Source organism: Diabrotica virgifera, chromosome 6 (genome assembly GCF_917563875.1).
Source record: "Diabrotica virgifera virgifera chromosome 6, PGI_DIABVI_V3a".
Lineage (NCBI taxonomy): Eukaryota > Metazoa > Arthropoda > Insecta > Coleoptera > Chrysomelidae > Diabrotica > Diabrotica virgifera.
Genome location: NC_065448.1, coordinates 159,532,523 through 159,549,907, shown reverse-complemented (window position 1 = coordinate 159,549,907; position 17,385 = coordinate 159,532,523). Strand labels below are relative to the sequence as shown.

Here is a 17,385-nt window from a genome sequence, read left to right as displayed (position 1 = left end):
GATTATTAAGATTAGAATGCCCCGCATGCAGTCCAGTTCTCAATCATATTGAGCATTTATGGGATGAATAAAAAAAGCTATTTGCCGTCATCCTAGTCCTCCAGAAAATTTGGTACAGTTATGGACCTGGTAGAGGAATCGGGCTATTTCCCAGGCAAGGAAAACACATCTTTATTAGATGCTAAACAGATTGCGAGCAGTCGTTGCTGCAAGAGGTGGATATAACCGCTATTGAATTGTTTTGTTTTGTTGTTAAATTTGTTTTGTTTTGTTAATTTTAGTGCGTTTGATATTTTTAATTAAATAAGCCTTCAAAGCAGTGTTTTTAGTTACAGCTCTTACAGGAAAAGAGATATTCAGATAATTCAAAAAACAAGACCTTAGTGATACCTCCAGGATAATACAGTAGGAGTATGAAACAAAATCAGCCCTCCAATTTTTCCACAGAATTTTTTAAAGTTAGGAGAAAAAACAACGCTTACATTCACCCCCGTATAATGCCATTAAGCAAACATTTTTTGTTACCGGAATAATAGCAATTGACGTCAACACATGTACCTACAAACTCGTGCAAAAATCTTAAAAATCGAAGTACAAATAATAAAGTTATAGATTGTCAAACTTAATCAAAAAGTTTGGGTGGCGGAATTTTGTGCCGGTGAGTGTATAATGTACCTATGTGGTATTTTTGAAAAGGTATGTGAATGACATTTTGTAAATCAGTTTTCAACTAAAGTACATCAACATTTAATAGAAAGGGGGTTTGGGTGGCACCTCATTCCGGCCTTCAACTACCTTTTCAAAAATATCACTTACATTATATTTCTTTTTAGCACTTTTGGAAAAATCAAGTATGTAAAACCGTAGATATTAAGTATCGAGTTCAGAACTCCAAAAAATTTTTTGAAGTATTGGAGTATGTCGAGTATTTTTTGGAGAATGTTTGGAAAAATCAAGTAAAATCGCAAATATATTAAGTATGAGTTCAGAACTCCAAAATGTTTTGGAGTATTGAGTCCAAGATTTTTCCAAAAGTACTAAAAAGAAATACAATGTATGTGGTATTTTTGAATAGGTAGTTAAATGACCTCAACACCCCATTCCAATAAAGATTTTGGGAGTTGTTTCGACCCTTGCTAGAGGGTTTATGTAATTAAATTAAAGACTGGTCTCTAAAATGTCCCCCTCACACATAAGTTTGAGATGTTTTGGTATATTTTTAGATTTTCTACAAGGACCAAATTATGGAGGTTGGTACCTTTTCAAATTGAGACACTGTACAGTTAATTAAACTTATCATTTTTAATTGTGTCCAATTAAACGATTTCTCTAAACATAATTTAAGCTTACCCAACCCTTACATAACGACCTTAAATGTTCGTTCTTACAAGTATCCACTGATAAAGCTTTAAATCTCTAATTCAAAAATGTTGTTCTTGAAAAACTTGAGCTGATTCTGTGAAGAAAAGTTCAATTACAAAGTTTCTTTACAGAGAAGATGAGATTTACCTTTGCTGTTGGCAAAGAAAAATAAATCCGAGGGAAGCGACTCGAATTTATGAGTTCGATAGGATTTTATTATCTCGTAGATGTGGATTTACAACTGGTTGAAAGAAGGTAACTCCAACTTAACAATGTCTCGGTGGGATAAAGTGCTATCTAAAATTGAAACACGTAATATACAAAATTTCTTTTTGAGAAAATATTAACAGGAATCTTTTTGCAAACGAAGCTTTAGTAAATAATCTCTTTGTTTTCTATTTAAACACAAAACCACATCAACCACACATAGTTATTAGTGAATATAACAATAGAAGAAATTAGATTAAATATATTATGTATAACTTTATGTTACGTCGTTTAACCTTTAACTACCCGCGCATCAAGTTATAACATAACTACACGCGTGGCGTACTTTATACGCCACATGAAAATACACTTAAAAACAGCGTATTTTTTTAAATACACTTAGTTGTTTGTTAAAAACCTTATTCGGCATCAGAGATTACTTAGAGTACCTTCTCAGTAAGCCAATTGGGATTTATAACTGAAATCTGATTCCATGAGAAATAAAATTACTAATTAAAAAATTTTTGAAACGTGATCTTTTACATGAGAAAAACTGCCATAATTACCAAAAAACAATTGAAAGATGTACTTATATTACTATAATCGTGGCGTATATTGTCCACCACCGGAAACAACAAATAATAAACTGTAAATTACGATCTTTCCAGAACGCCGATTATAACGAAACTAAAACCAATTGTAAATCACATTCCCGTGATAGGTTAGGTAGATAAACAAGATTAAAAATTAAATTTTTAAATATATTTGCAGTAGAATTCTTATATCTGGCGTACAAAATACGCCAGAGCAGTGTAGTTAAAGGTTAAATAGGTTAAGATTGTTGACATTTTGTTGATGAGAACTGTCTCGGTATCATCTGTGATTTCATGGGATCATCTTTCTTCCGGGAATTGCGGACAGTCAAGCATTATCTGTTGGTTAATATGTATGTTGGTATTTGGTTAATAACTATTTGTGTGTTAAAGTAAGGCCAAATCTTCGACGGCTAATAATAACTTGGTTTCTTCTATTTGAAGTATTATCTTCTGTTTGAATAGAGTATTTCACCGACTTCTTTAAACACCATGTGATTTCAGTAGAAAATATTGAGAAAGAAGAAAACCCGGAACCGTTAGATATTGATGTCTCCAACGTCAGCCGATTGGAAGTAATCGAGAGTATAAAACAATTCAAAAAGGGAAAGGCAGTAGGTCCAGATGATATTGTAGGTGAGCTTTTTAAGTAAACACTAAAAAATGGCACATTTACTGAATAAATTATTTGAAAATATACGGAGTCAGGGGAAAGTCCCTAAAGCATGGACAGAAAGCATTATAATCAATATCCCGAAAAAAGGCGCCAATTATGTCACATATATGGTTAGTGTCTACATATATTCCACTCCCAAAAAACTTTATACATCGTCATGTAAAGACTTTAGACTAACTAGTCACATGAAGTACTCCCTCAAGCTACTTCTTACGATAGTTCTTAATAGAATCAAGCAGAAATGTGAAGAGACAATGGAAAACCAACAATTCGGTTTCAGAGAAGGATTGGGAACCAGAGAATCTTTGTTCTCAATTTTTAAACGATCATGGAAAGTATAGAAACCAACTTATGTCTGTTTTATAGATTTTGAGAAGGCGTTTGATAGGGTTCAACATAATAGGCTGTTTGAATATCTAGAAATTATTGGAATAGATGATAAAGATCTGAGACTTTTACAACATTTATATTGTAATCAAGGAGCTTCTATTCTGGTAGATGGCAAAGATACAAAATTTACATTGAAAGAGGTGTCAGACAGGGTTGTGTGTTATCCCCAACTTTGTTTAACGTATACTCAGAAATAATTTTTAACGAAGCCTTGGAAGGGCAATGTGGAGTTCGAATCGGGGGAGAAACTATTAACAACATCAGATATGCAGACGACACCGCGATCATGGCTGAAAGTATCGAAGATCTTCAATTCCTTATAGATCGAGCCACCAGAGAATGTTCCATTAACGGATTTAGCATAAATACAACAAAGACAAAGTTACTTGTGGTTAGCAAACAAAACGCCGGCCCTATGCAACTAATTGTCAGTAATGAAGCAATAACAAAAGTTAACCATTTTAAATACCTGGATGTTGGATAAACGAGACACTAAATCCAGATGAAGGAATTGAAACTCTTATAAAAATTGCAAAAGGAGCATTTATGAAACTTCTGAGCAACTCTATTCTGAATCTATTCGAAATCTATTCTGAGCAACCCTCAGCTGAATTTACAACTAAGAATCAAGTTCCTAAAGTGTTATGTGTATCCTGTATTACTATATGGATGTGAAACCTGGATCATGAAGGTGAACATGATGAACAAATTAGAAGCCTTCGAGATGTGGTCATATCGTAGAATGCTCAAAATATCTTGGGTTCAACACATTTCAAACAGAGAAGTCTTAAACAGAGTAGGTCAAGACGAAGGTGACTTAATCAAGATGATAAAAAAGAGAAAACTTAATTACCTCGGGCATATAATGAGAGGTAGCAGATACAGGATGCTGCAGTTACTACTTAACGGAAATATTGAGGAAAAAGAGGAATTGGTAGAAAGAAATATTCATGGCTCTGAAACCTTCGTCAATGGACTGGCTTATCAGCAGATTAATTATTACATGCCGTGCAAGATCAAGGACGATATCGGAAAATTGTCATGGAAGCTACCCACGCCTTAAATTTGGGCACGGTACTTAAAGAAAAAGAAGAAAAAAGGCGACAGCTCAAAGTACGAGAACTGGAGACCTATAACCCTGTTATGGAATGGAATAGAATGAAAAATAAAATGGACCAAAAATTAAGACCAAATCAAGCTGGCTTCCTAGCAAAAAAGTCATGTATAGACCAGATCTGCACGCTCAGAATGATCATGGAGTAACCATTGAAATGATAAAGTGAACTCTATCTAAACTTCATTGACTTTATGAAGGCGTTCGATAACCTACACAGAGAAAATTTGTGGGAAATGGTAGAAAAATATGGAATACCGGACAAATTCTTAAGAATGATGAAGTTGTTTTATGAAAACACTACAGTAAAAGTAATTTTTGCGTTTTTTCATAACTTAAATCATTTATAACTCAAAAACGGCCTATCTTAAAGAAAAGTTAGTAGAAACCTTTTTTGTTCAGAATGATCCAAAACCCCCTAAAAAACTTTGTCTTGAGCGAAAAGACCGATTTTAACAATCTGTTTAAATAAATTGTTTAAACAATTTTTGATGCACTTTTGGACCTGGAAACGTGCAAATTTGTTCAAAGAGGTCGTTTTTGAGTAAGACTGTGTAAACAAGCCGAATCAGAATATTTTTCCTATCGGATGCGCAGTGGCTTCCTGGACTATCAGTCATTTTGTTTAAATATTGTGAACTCTCAGAGTGTATTTGACTTGACTTTGCTCTCTGCGTATGTATCATCTTCAATACAAAATATCATCTCGCGATTCTATTGGTTAAAAATTTGCATCATAATGCAAATCTCTATCATAATGAAGCCCACTATTATACAGGTATTAAAATTATTCTGATATTGGTGGATTAAAATATGACAGTCAGAGGCGGATTTAAAGATTTGCCGCTCCTGAGCTATCCACAACTTGCCGCCTCCCCTCCCCCCATTTTTACTTTTTTTGAAAATTTCCGCCTCCTGAATTCTGCCGCCCTGGGCTATAATAGCCCGTTCAGCCCATATGTAAATCCAGCCCTGATAAGAGTATAAAAAAATCTAAGCAATGAACCGAGTTAACCAATTTATTTTTTTTGCATTATTTGTTTTAATTTTATTTTTAGTGTGTTATGTTTTACTTTCATAAACGGGCGTATGTTATTATAAGGTAAAACATGATTATTTAATAAATATTTCTTTGTATAAATACATTTATCACATTTTCATTAAAACACGTTTTAAATTGAATTTCTTGCTATTTTAAAATTGTATTTTTAACTGTATACAGGCTGTCCCGAAACGAATGGTCATAAATTATACCACACATTCTGGGGTCAAAAATAGTTCTATTGAACCTAACTTACCTTTGTACAAATGTGCTCATAAAAAAAGTTACAGCCCTTTGAAGTTACAAAATGAAAATTGATTTTTTTCAATATATCGAAAACTATTAGAGATTTTTTGTTGAAAATGGACATGTATGATTATTATGGCAGGAACCTCTTAAAACAAAATTAAAGTGAAATTTGTCCACCCCATAAAAATTTTATGGGGGTTTTGTTCCCTTAAACCCCCCAAACTTTGGTGTACGTTCCAATTAATTTATTATTGTAGTACCATTACTTAAACACAACGTTTTTAAAACTTTTTTACCTCCTAGTATTTTGTCGACAACTAAGTTTTTATCAAGATGCGGCTTTTTTTTAATATGTTTACGTAAAAAATTTTAAGGGGGTTTTGTTCCTTTAAACCCCTCAAATGTTTGTGTACGTTCTAATTAAACTATTATTGTGGTACCATTAGTTAAACACAGTGTTTTTAAAACTTTTTTGCCTCTTAATCTTTTTTTGATAAGTCACCTTTTATCGAGATGTGGCTTCTTTTTCAAAATATACCTAAAAATGTAAATTATAAATAAATTTTCAGCTTACTAACAGGTCGCTACAATCGTACTTAACCATATACAAATATGTGGTGGATTCGACAAATATTCAAAATATCTCGATAAACACTGGCTTATCGAAAAACTACTAAGAGACAAAAAAGTTTTAAAAATATTGTGTTTAACTAATGGTGCCACAATAATTATTTAATTGGAACGTACACAAAAGTTTGGGGGGGTTTAAAGAACAAAACCCCCATAAAATTTTTATGGGGTGCACAAATTTCACTTTAATTTTTTTTTAAGATGTTGCTACCATAAGAGTGCAACATGTCGATTTTCAATAAAAAATCTCTAAGAGTTTTCGATAAATGAAAAAAAATCGATTTTCATTTTGTAACTTCAAAGGGCTGTAACTTTTTTGTGTGCACTATTGTATATAACTAAGTGAGGTTCAATCAACCTAGTTTTGACCCCAGAATCTGTGGTATAATTTATGACCAATCTTTTCGGGACACCCTGTATAATAAGCGCTTTCATTTCAACGTTATTAAATAATTTTGAGGACTGCTTTTATAAATTCGTTTCCACGCTCTCTTCGCCGCTTCATAAAAAACCGTTCAGGAAAAATCATAAATTTCAGTTTTTTTCCCTAAATATTTTATCCCGAATTTCCTTCTGTTGTATTACCTTACAGAAGGTAAAGTTTTTTCATCCAATTTATCCAAGTATGCTTTGGATGGAAAGCTCGAGGCTGTATATTAATTTCTTTCAAACTCTTGGTAAATGTGTTTCTGGCATATCGTTATTTGTCGTTTAGAAGATAAAACAGTATAATAAAATTTGTTATTCCTGTTCATATTTACATGCTGTATACATACTTATTTAAAGAAAAAGTAAATATTTTAACATTTATTTGCGATAAATCAAAGCAACAATACAATAAGATCTTGAACGATGAGCAATTCAAATTGTTATAGAAAAAGACGGCGAGTACACTTGGGAAATTATACAAAACCGAGTATTCCTTCTATGTGAAAGTAGAATGGGTAATAAGCAATTTGGATTTAGAGATGGTCTAGGAACTAGAGAAGCACTATTTTGTATGCACGTTGTTTTACAAAAAAGCTGTGAATTCCGAAAGAACGTTTATGTTCGTTACATCGACTTCGAGAAGGCAGTCGACTGAGTACAACAGAATATACTTTTCAATTGCCTACAGCCAGCAGGAGGTGACCACTACGACATTAGACTGCTTAAATATTTTTTCCACTTACCTCTACCGAAAGTAGACTTTTCCGGGCCTGATTGTAGGGAGCAAAGTTGTACTTTTCCTCCCTAGGGAGGAAAATATTTTTCCTCCCTAGGGAGGAAAAGTAAAAGTGACGTCATGGTATTTCATTCATGAAATATAACTTATTGACGCCCTGTACAATATCTATTTTCTATTACGTAAGTATCTATACATTTTAACGTTTATTTAAAAACACTGTATTTTGCAGAATGGTAAAAAACAGTAAATTGTTATTCTGATTTAACAATGTTTACATTAATAATTTGACTTATATTTGACAGTTGACAGTTATATTGTACCTACTTGTTACTTTTAGTTATAATAAATTTTGTTGGTTAGTTAGATAAATAAATTAAGTAAAAATGAAAAAATGACTTGTTATTTGAGGAAGGTGGAAAAACCATATGTATAACGTGGGAGTAAAGTGCCTTTTCCTCCCTTGAATTATTACTGCCCTCCGCTACGCGTCGGGCAGTAAACTTCATTCTCGGGAGGAAAAGTAGCACTTTCCTCCCTTGTTATACAAATAGCTATTTACAATCAAGTATCATCTATCCAAGTTAGTTATACTGAAAAACTGCCCATCAAATGTGGAGTGCGACAGAGTTGTGTTTTGTCACCCAGTCTCTTTAGGGTCGATTTCTCATACCTGCCTTAATTTATGGTTCAGTTGACCTCAGTTCACCGGTGAACTTCGGTTTTGTTTGGAATGCATTTCTCATTGCACGTTCATGTCAGTGCACGTTCTACAGCTTTCGAGAAATGCCAATAGATGGCAAAAGGTAAAAACTATCGCCATTTTGTACGACCATTTTTATGCTGTTTTTGAATAAAGTTAAATTTAAGTATTTATAGTCATAAATAGTCATTTTAATAATTATAAATAAATGTTATAAAAACAAAAATAATGTTATGGTTTATCGTTAGGCTTAATATAATAAAATAGGATATATTTATATTATGACAGCGTTTCGTGTTAATACAACGCATGCGTAATCCATGAAATCATCTCAACTGGGTTCTGAAATCTTTGAACGGCCGAATTCCAGCGTTCAAGCGTCGTTCAAGTTTAAACTGCCATCGGTTGAACGTGAATTGAGAAAGACGATTTTTTTACTTTAAACTGACGTTCACTAAAAGTTCAGGTTAAACTGGAGTTGAACTCGATATGAGAAATTGGCCCTTAATCTGTACTCTGAAGAAATCTTTAGGGAGGCATTGGGCGACAGACAAGAGGAAGTAAGACTGAGCGGAGAAGTAATCAACAATATCAGATACGCTGACGACACAGCCATTCTTGCAGAAAATTTAGAAGATCTCCAGACATTAATAAATCTAGTCAGTGAAGAAAGTTATCGTAGAGGCCTAAAAATCAATATTTCAAAGACAAAGTGGATGGCAGTTGGAAAGATAAATGTAGATCAAGGCGTGCTCTCTCTTGATGGAGAGGAGATAAAACGGGTAAACCATTTTAAATACCTCGCCAGTTGGTTAAATATAAATTGCGATTGTGATGAAGAGATAATAACCAGGATTGAAATATCACGTAAGGCTTTTATGACCTAAAAACCAGTTTTATGTAACCGAAGTGTGTCGATGAACATTCTCAAGAAGGTCCTAAAATGTTGCGTGTGGTCTATATTATTGTATAGTTGTGAGACATGGACGTTTAAAACCACAATGCTAAATGTGGTGCTATCGACGAATCCTAAAGATATCGTGGGCTTCGCACACGTCCAATGAAAATGTTCTTCAAATGATGAATTTAGAACTTCTGCTCATAAACATCATAAAGAGGAGAAAATCAGAATACTTCGGCCATATATTTAGAGGACGTAAATACCATCTACTTCGCCTTATAATACAAGGAAAAGTGAAGGGAAAGAGATGGATTGGTCGAAAGAAAATTTCCGGGTTGCGTAATATTAGACAATAGTGTGGTTCCACGGTAGAAGAATTATTTCGCGTAGCAGCCGACAGAGAGAGGATTCAGGAACTTGTAAACATGATGACGGCCTACGTCTGAATACGGACACGGCACCTGAAGAAGAAGACACTTAGGGAGTATCGACAAAAGTGAATACTTCTTATAGCGGGTTATTACTATGAAATTGTATGTCTACTTCATTATAATTAAAACTCGGGAAATATGCAAAATGCATATTAAGCGCATATTTGCATATTTTGGTTAAATTGTATAAGTGCATATATATGCATTTATTAAAAGTGCATATTTTCAGATATATCACAATATGGACAAACATCTGAGAAAAGTAATGCAATTGGTAAAGTTGGTATTAGCATAATATGACAATAGGCTCTAATGGACAGTAATGCGATAAGCCGATTGCCGGCAGCATTAATAAAATCATGATTCAATATTGTTTTTCCCGAAAGCTTAACAGATAACAAATTACCAGAATTTGTATTAGCAAAACATAAATTGCAATTGTCGTTCTGTCCTGTCCTTATTCATTTCAGTTAAGGTTTGTTTAAGTGTTTATCATAAGTGTTTGATAATGCCAAAACAAAATGCCACTAAATCAATTCTTCTGAAAAAGTGGATTAATAGTAAAACTGAGTTTAAAATCATTTATAGTTAATAGGCCTTTACCACCTGAACCTTTGATAACTAGATAGGGAATAGCTTGATGCTCGGGGCTTCGAAGTAAGTAGATAGCTCAGGTGCTATAAAAAATGTGTGGATGTTTAAAAAAAACTGTTAATAAAAAGTAATTTGATACATATCCAGACCAATTTTGTAAATATTGCTGAATCAATTACTAAATTAGAAAAGCGAAACATTTCATTAGACCAAAGTATTGAAATTATCAATTCATTAAAAACTGAAATAACACCTTGGGGAAACCAGTTTTTTATTTATATGCATTAAATGTATAAAAGCATATTTTAACTGCTTTTTGTGCATATTTGCATGCATATTTTAGGGGATTTTAAGTGCATATTTCCCGAGCTCTAATTATAATCATCACAGCCGTTCAATCCTATTGGATAACGACAATGCCGGGGCATGTATTAATCCTTTTCTCCAAGTGGATTATTTCTCTTTTGTTTATTTCTTATAAATATATTTGTGTCTTTGCAGCGTTTGTTGTGTACTTTCCATATTTTCTGTTTCTGCATCTTGTGTTCCAGTCTTTTATTTTCATTATTTTTATGTCTTCCTCTATCTGGTTCCACCATCTTATCCTGGGTCTTCCTCTTTTTCTTGGTCCCAGTGGTGTCCAGTTCATGATGGCGCATATTACGTGATTGTGCGAAACTATCGAATCATATGAATGTGTAATGCAACTAGCATATAATGATACTCGTTATGATGCGAGTACGAGGATCTTGTAAGATCAAACAGTAATAACATGAAGACTACTCATTGACGGCATATTGACGATATCTACCACGATGCTCCTTGATGGTTGTCATTAGTACTACTTTGTCCATACCCTCTGTAAATGAAATATATTTTTCTCGTAGCCAGCTCTGCATGATGGATTTTCTATTAGTCATCCATCATTGTTGGGATGCGTTCAATACGGCGGCTTTAATAAGATGCATAATCCACTACTATGACAGAGTAACCTATCTACACGCTGAAAAATGTTTTCAAATCACTTGACGAAGCATAATATGGTATTCATGTCTTTATTGATAGTGTCTGGTTTTCTTCGATATAAAAACAAGGGCACTATTTTACAGAAAACCAGTACCGCTGCTAATATGGGCGACAATAAATTAGATGTGTTGGCCCTTGCCTACGCTGCTGTTCGCAATCCTGTCGATAAACCTTCAATGAAGGCTTGCCAGGCATTTGTTTCTCTTGTATCTTGTCAAACTTTGGCGTGTATACACCCTGTATGTACCTCTTTGTAAAAAACTTAAGTAGAAATGGAAAATAAATTCAGTTCTACACTTAAGAAACAAAACAAGATTGATATCTTTGTAAAAACATACTACCGAATGATTGCTAGGAAAACAACATCAAATTTCAGACGATAAGGAAAAATAAAAATGTTATGATTGTATCCCTTTAGCAGCATGACGCAAGACGTAGAAAACAAATCATATTTTCTAAACCCATAACAAATGCGTCATAAACTCACCTACACAAAAGAAAATATTTAGAAGTTTTATACATTGCTGGGTGATTAATGAAGTTGAGAAACGATTTAACCGCATTCATTTTCTTTAATTATTAATAATATTAGATATAGCGGAAAGTTTTCCATTAATTTACAGTTTTCTAGAAGTACATATTATGAAAACAGATCAATACAGAGCACTATATTTTCCAGACATATTTTAAGATTAACGTGTGTCGTAAAAGTTTTGGCACAAATTATTTATCTGAATGTTTTTAATGAAGAAACTTATTTAGACACACTAACTAGCTATCATAAATTACAACTCAACTTTAACTAAACTATACTATCAAATTATGTGGAGTAGACCATGCTGCTCTTCTTCTTCTTCTTCAAGTGCCGTCTCCCAGTCGAAGGTTGGATATCATCATCACTATCTTTACTCTATCTACCGCTGCTCTGATAAGTTCTATAGAAATGCATTTAAACCAGTCCCTTAAATTCTTCAACGTTGACACTCTCCTTCTTCCTATAGATACTTCTAGAAGCTTCTATTAGAAGCAAATTCCTTCGAATGTCTCTCATGAGGTCCTGGACGGAATCCAGATGAAATTCTTTTAGTTTTTCCTAAATTTGCCGTCTTAACTATTGTTCTTCATCTTAGGCTTCCCAGCCTCCCCGATAAACCTTCCTATATAGTAAAGCCCAGAAATCCTCTATTGGGCGGGCCTGCAACAAGTTTGGAGGATTATCGTTTTTGGTACAAAGAGGATGTGATGTTGTCGAAGTTATTTTTGGCCAAAACACAATATCGGAATAGAATAATTATCGTGGACAAACTGAAGAAATTTGGGAAGGCAGTTATTAATATAGCTCTGACTATTCAAATCTTCACCTCTCACTCTTCCCACAAAAGTTCGGATTACACCCCTGTTAGAAATTCACACCAGACAAGGATAGTATCTGCAAATTTCACTTTATATTTTTATCTAACAATGCACGAGGTCTTCCACTTTTTGGTATATTCAGACCTGGTATTTCCTGCTTGCACTCAGCTGTTGTTCTCTGAATGTTTCTGCGTGAAATGTTTTCATTCAGGAATATTCGACAGATTGCAGCTTTGGGTACCCGCCCAACCAACTTGTAGATACTTTCTTATTTCTTATTTATTCGACATCTTCAAAATAAGCGAAAACTTCAAAATAAGTAAATCTCAGCTGACAGTAAAATAAAAAAATATGAAAAAAATATTTTTAAGAAACGCTTTTCTTTAGCTAAGAGTGACTAAAATTAAACATATAAAAAAATCAACTAAAAAGTTAAAATAAAAAAAAATTGAAAAAATCTAACACATTCGTCAAAGAAAATCGTGGCGCGTCTTCATCGAATAAACGGATTTCACACCACGCTTTTCTTTAACGAATGTGTTAGATTTTTTCAATTTTTTTTTATTTTTGCTTTTTGGTTGATTTTTTTGTAATATATTTAATTTTAGTCACTCGTATAACTAAAGAAAAGCGTTTCTTAAAAATATATTTTTTATATTTTTTTATGTTTTACTTTGTAGTCTTGCACTTTTCAAACATTAAAATATATCGTCATGTTTATTAAAATATGTATAAAACATATGATGTACAAACATGAAAAGTAGGGTAGAATCGGCAAAAAATTTGAAACTTTATTGTTTATTTATGAAGTATAACGTAAATAATTAAAGTAAAAAGTAAAATTAAGTATAGTTCATATAATTAGCTACAATCTGTAAAAGTTTCAAGTTTCTTCATTGTAAAAAACCAGAGAATTTAAGCTTTTTCCGTTAAAATCGTTTTTTTTTTATTTAAACAAATAATAAACAAAAAAATTTTTATTGACTATTCGTGTATTGTTCCCGCGAATGCATATATCTTCAAATTTTTAGTCATTTGCATTGAAGAAAAGGCAGCCAAATTAACGTCCAAAAATTTGACCCAAACGATTGAACTAATTAATAAGAAAAAACGAATTCTAATGTTAATTGTAGCACAAAACGTCTCTACCGGTGGTTTTTCTAAGACTACGATAAAAACACGATTTTTTTTAATTCGAGTTTTGGTTGAAGTTTTGTTTCGTATCGTTATGGAATTTTTACACGAGTAAACGCCGATTTATTTATAAACAAATATATGAGCGTTCAAAATTTGAAACTTTATTGTTTATTTATGAAGCATGACGTAAACAATTAACGTAAAAAGTGAAATTATGTATAGTTCATATCATTAGCTACAATCCATAAAAGTTTCAAGTTTCGACATTGTAAAAAACAAGAGAATATAAACATTTTCCATTAAAATCGTTTTTTTTTATTTAATCAATTAATGGACATAATTTTTTTTATTGACTATTCGTGTATTGTTCCCGCAAATGTATATGTCTGCAAATTTTCATTCATTTGCATTGAAGAAAAATCAGTCAAATTAACGTCTAAAGATTTGATGCAAACTATTAAAGTAAAGAAAAGCGTTTAAAAAGTAAAGATTCTTTTGTTTTCAGCCAACTTGATATTTTTTGTTTTTGTTAAAATTAAAACCCATTATGTGCCAAAACTTGTAGGACACACGGTATAATGGATTTTAAGATGTATCTTCCTCTTAGTCGTTCAGTTATTACAGATATCGGGATATGATGAATTCATGAATTGATACTTCAGATATTTCTACTATACATTTCTCCATATATTTTGTCAATCTCGCAAATTCTAAGAGCGGAACAAAAATAATTGCAATTTCCCCTGTCTCTTTTAGTTTCGACTTTTTCCTGTAATATGAGTTTCTGAAGATGTCTTTTATAAAAACGTATCCCACATTTGTTTTATTATTTGCCTAATATTTGTTCTGCCGCTTACTTTCTTAATTTGTTCCTGATCTTTAGTTGCCTTAGTAACGACCCATTTATCCTTCAGGTAATCCAAGGGATTTTAAGGGATTTTAAGCACTAGCCTTCAATGGAAAAACTTGAACGTATCTATAACAATGTTTGTTTTATTGTTAAGATCTCAGACTAAAGATAACAAGAAGTTATTTTTGTTTGGCTTCGGGAGCGGTATTTTAAAGACCGACAGCACTATCATCACAATATGATAAAATACACATTTCCACTAGCAGAGACTATAAAGAGAGCTTTATCACTATCAGTCTTGAGTGTTTGCTTGCCGTAGATAGTCGAATTTAACGACTACCTACCGATAAGCGTACACAAAAAGTCAAATTACTTTCTAAAAAGTTGATTTGTATCTAATTTGTTAATTCAAGTGTAAAATGTAACAATGTATTGTTATATTTCTATTTGATATAAAAATTAAAATTTGATAATTATAAACAAAATTCACTTTAATATAAAATATTTTCAATTTTCTCAACCACGGGCATATAAATTTAAAACAACCTGTATACAAAAAATTGTTATATGTAATTTTAAGAAGTGATTAGAATAAGCGTACGAAACTCGGAACAATGTGCTTAGATAAACAAAGTGAATGACGCGTACCATTATCGTTCTTCTCGGAAGGTCGATCATTAGCCTATGCTAAATAAAACTCAGTGAAATAGATGATAGTTCATTATCGTTTTTCGCGGAAGGTTTCGATCATTAGCCTATGCTAAATAAGACTCATTTGAAAGAGAGAATAGGTCATTAAAATTTGTAAATAGTTAGAAAGTATTTTAGAATGGGAATTAAATATTTTCTTTTGAAATCCATTAAGCATATTTAGAAAGATTAAAAATTGGTTTTGAGGAATATTACGAATATGAGTTGGTGGTGGAAAATTGATTTGTGAATCTGGAAGGGATATTTAGAAAGTAGGGGAATGGATGACAAAGTGAGAGCAGAATGTTTTGAGCTGTCGAGAAGTGAAGTCGAGTAGTAGACGGTAGTGTACGGAGAGTGAGAAAGCCGGTATAGTTCCGTGAGTGTGGAGTATTTATCGTGGAACGAGAAGTAGGCCAGGTCGAGAGTAAAAGAACCTCCTTGAGCCAAGAGTGTCCCGGTAGCTGATAGCAGTTTCGAAAAAGGTAGAACACAGCATCACGACAAAAGCAGGAACGAGAGCTATTCGAGCTAGTTTTTCAAAGGAGAACATTACTGGAAGCCAGGACGAGGTTTGATCGCAGCCAAGGATAGCAGGAAACGGGTCTTGTGTGAGGACATTTTCAGTTCACCAGGAAAAGGTCAGTCTCATTTGTTTGGACATGAATGTATGGGTTTTTCGTATTAAATTCCACATAAAAAATTGAATAACATAATCAATAATATCAGAAAAGCTTCATCAAACTTAAATAGAGTTGTTCCTAATAACTCCTAATAGTTAAATGTTAATAAAAACTTTCAATTGAAAACCAAAAGGAAATAAGATTCCCATTTGTAAATGTTATGTTTAAGAATAATAAGAAATAGCAAATATTAAGCATTGATTGCCTTTTAAATAAAATAAAAAATATTTTGATTATAATTGTAACCCATATGTGTATTTTTTTTACTCTTTTCTTTTCTACCCCGATTAGGAACCATTAAGAAATATTTGAAGCCACGAAAGTAAGTAATTAATTTATAATTCGCCCTGAGATTGAAAACATATTGATATGTGATCTGGTTAATTAATTAGATTAGTATTAATACATTGATTAAATTAAGTGACATATAAGAATATTATCTCATATCAATAATCAAGATCACATCAACTGTCGTCCAACGTGGAAAGCATTGTAAAGTATTTCTAGTGGCAAATTTGAAGGATAGAAAGAGTAAAGCCGGTATTTGAAAATTTATATGCCTGTGGTAAAAAGTGAGATACTTACATTTGATAACATAAAATTTTAGATCTCTTTAGGTACAAATTTTACATAACTGATTTAATATTTTATTTTTACGATATTACATTTGATATATTTATTGACAATTTATAATATTTGGGTGAGAAAAAGTCGTCTTGGTAACATACTAGTAAAATTTCATATTTGGCGGGGACAGTACTTCTTGAAAACAAATGTCTGTGACAAGAAGCCAAAGCAAAGACAACAAAAAACAAAAAGAACATTCAAATCAAGAGAATAATTCAGACCAAGAAGACATTTTAGACACGACAATCATGGCATCAGAACAGCAAGAATTATCAGGAATAGATAAAATATTACAAATGATGCAACTCCAGTCACAAAGAATGGAACAAAAACTGGATGAAAATCAACGTGAAACGAAACAAGCCATGGAAGAAACATCAAAGAAAATGGATAAAGTGGATCAAAAAATGGATGAAACACAACAAAAATTGGATAAAAAAATGGATGAAACACAACAAAAAATGAAACAAGCAATAGAAGAGAACAACAAGAAAATGGAGGAACGCATAGGAAAGTATGAAAAGGAAGTAAAAGGATGTTTGACAATGATCAAGAACGATATGGGACAACAAGAGACAGAGATTAAAGAAATCAAAAGCAAAATAAAGGAGATAACGAATTGCCAGAAAAAAGAAATGGAAAGTTTGGAAAACAAGTTGCAAAACGCTATTCAAGCAGACATAGAAGAAGTGGAAAGAAAGATTGCGGAAATCAATACTCAACAAAATGTCGGAGAAAGAAGAGAAATGGTTATACATAGCACAGATGACGTGAAGATAAGGTTTGGCGGGGACGTAAGAAGATTACACCCAGTGCCGTTCATAAATAGCCTGAAAAAGAAAATACAGCACATCGGAAATTTCGAAACAGCAAAAGAAACTATCAGAAACCATCTCAAATATGAAGCAAGCCTATGGTTCGATAGTAAAGAAGAAGAATTCGGCAATTGGCAACAATTTGAA

The 17,385-nt window shown here is 32.7% G+C and overlaps 1 protein-coding gene across 2 annotated transcripts in view; it reads left to right on the top strand.

The window, feature by feature from the left end:
• The window catches only part of LOC114335711 (ITG-like peptide), a 231,914-nt gene that overhangs the window by 126,250 nt on the left and 88,279 nt on the right, over positions 1-17,385 (top strand). Inside the window, exon 1 of one of the 2 annotated variants that reach the window (XM_028286005.2) lies at positions 14,756-14,856. The exons of the other annotated variant lie outside the window; for it this stretch is intronic. Coding sequence (XP_028141806.1) covers positions 14,851-14,856 — 6 coding nt within the window. The 5' untranslated portion in view covers positions 14,756-14,850. Of the gene's footprint in view, positions 1-14,755; positions 14,857-17,385 lie in introns of those variants that run through there. 2 annotated transcript variants of the gene reach the window in all.